We start from the raw sequence: 2,012 nt of genomic DNA on the forward strand, positions 1-2,012 counted from the left end.
TAATTACCGTATAAGGGGAATACACATCTACAACAATGAAGTCTACCTCCACTACTTCCGAGCCAGTTTGTACAGGCAACCGTATTTGACCCTTCGGGGTGACGATTCTTCCCTCGAAGCTAACTAGGGGAGAACTGTATGGTGTTAAGTCATCAGGTTTTAGGTTCAGCCCCTTGTAGAGGTCAGGGTACATTATCTCCACCACGCTACCCTGGTCCACCATTACCCTCTTCACATCATGTCCTCACATTCTGAGGGTGACTACCAGAGTGTCATCATGAGGTTGGATGGTTCTAATCTTGTCTTCGTCCGAAAAGCCTAATACCGGTTGGATATCCGGTCTAGCTCTCTTCGGATCTTGGCCAAAGTCCCCTGTCGGTAACCGAGCTACTGACATAACCTTAGATGACCAGGATCCTGTTCTTCCAGGTACGGCGAAGATGACGTTGATAGTTCCCAATGGAGGCTTCGAAGAATGATTCCTCTGGGGCTCAGAATTCATTTGACCCCCTCGGCCGCTGGAGTGATGCAAGAGGTGTCTCAACTTACCTTCACGAACTAACTAGTCCAAGTGATCCTGCAAGCTTCTGCAATCCTTAGTGGTATGCCCATGGTCTTGGTGGTATTGGCAATAGAGATTGTGATTACGCCTCTCAGGGTTCCCCACCATCTTACTCGGCCACTTAAAGAATGGTTCATTCTTGATCTTTTCCAAAACTTGGTGGATTGACTCCTTGAATACAGTATTGACTGCTTGAGAATTTGCTGATCTTGGTTGCCTAGAAAAATCCCTTCGCGGCTTATTATTATTATAACGGTCCGACCTGAAATCCCTCCTTTCCTGGGAGATAACCTTATCCTTACCCTTCTCTTGCTGTTGATCTTCTTCAACTCTTTTATATTTTTCAACACAGTCCATGAGCTGACGCATGTTAGTAATGAGTTTACCAGACAAAGACGTCCTTAAACCGTGATTAGTAGGGAGGCCGAGCTTGAACGTGTCGAGGGCCATTGCATCAAAGTTGCCTTCCATATCATTAAACATCTCCCAGCACCTATTCGAATATGCCTTCAGGGTCTCACCCTCCTATATGCTCAAGGATAGCAGAGAAGACAAGGGCCTGACCACTCTTCGGCATGTGACAAAACGTGAACCAAATGCTTTAGTGAGCTCTTTGTAGGAATTGATGGAGTCTGCTTTCAGGCTGTCGAACCACCTCATTGCAACCGGTCCAAGACTAGAGGGGAAGACCTTACACATCAGAGCTTCATCTCTAGAGTAGACAGCCATCTTTTGATTAAAGTGGCTCACATGCTCTACAGGGTCTGTTTTACCATTATAAATGGTAAAAGTTGGCTGGTTAAAACGCCGAGGAAGTCTCGCTCCTTTGATCCTGTGCGTGAAGGGTGACCTAGAGATTTGATTTAAGGCTTTGCTCATAGCATCGTTTCCTACACCTCCATGTGATGGGCTTCGAGGTTGCCTCTTGCGATGGTGCTCCTCTTCATAGGAAAAGGATTCACTGATTGGTGTCCGAGATCTCTACTTGTAAGTGACATCTTGCTCGTCACCCCAATCCTCATCAGAATGCGAAGAAATCCGTTTTCTCTTTGCCTGGCGCAACTCGCTCTTTAGCCTTTCAATCTCCAGTTATATGTTGTTGTTCTTCTCTGCATGAGACACGCGACTTCCTCCACGCAGTTGACTTCGCTCAGGGTGCGTAGTATGCACATTGCCTTCACGATCTTGTCTCTGCTCTAAATTGAGAAAATGGTCTATGTGTTGGGACGCCCCAAATTCTGCTGGTTATTGCCTTGGTTTAGCCATTATCAACTGTTGCTTCCACTTTTGCTTAAGCTCTTCCCACAGACTGTGCCAATTGTGGGGTTAGGATTTGTGGCCCAAGCCTAAAATAATAAATTTGTAGAGCGTGGGTGATAGAGCTAGGTTGATTATGAAATTAACAACGGTTGATTACAACCTCCAAATGTAAACCAGTATTAAGATATAC

General features: G+C 45.7%; 1 protein-coding gene across 1 annotated transcript; it reads right to left on the reverse strand.

Moving 5' to 3' along the window:
- Positions 1-562: 562 nt before the first annotated feature.
- Positions 563-1,033, reverse strand: LOC136063749 (uncharacterized). The gene has a single exon (XM_065764575.1). It carries the CDS (start codon positions 1,031-1,033, stop codon positions 563-565), a length of 471 nt encoding a protein of 156 aa, XP_065620647.1.
- Positions 1,034-2,012: the final 979 nt, after the last annotated feature.

This window comes from Quercus suber, unplaced genomic scaffold (assembly GCF_002906115.3).
Source record: "Quercus suber isolate HL8 unplaced genomic scaffold, Cork oak 2.0 scaffold_570, whole genome shotgun sequence".
NCBI lineage: Eukaryota > Viridiplantae > Streptophyta > Magnoliopsida > Fagales > Fagaceae > Quercus > Quercus suber.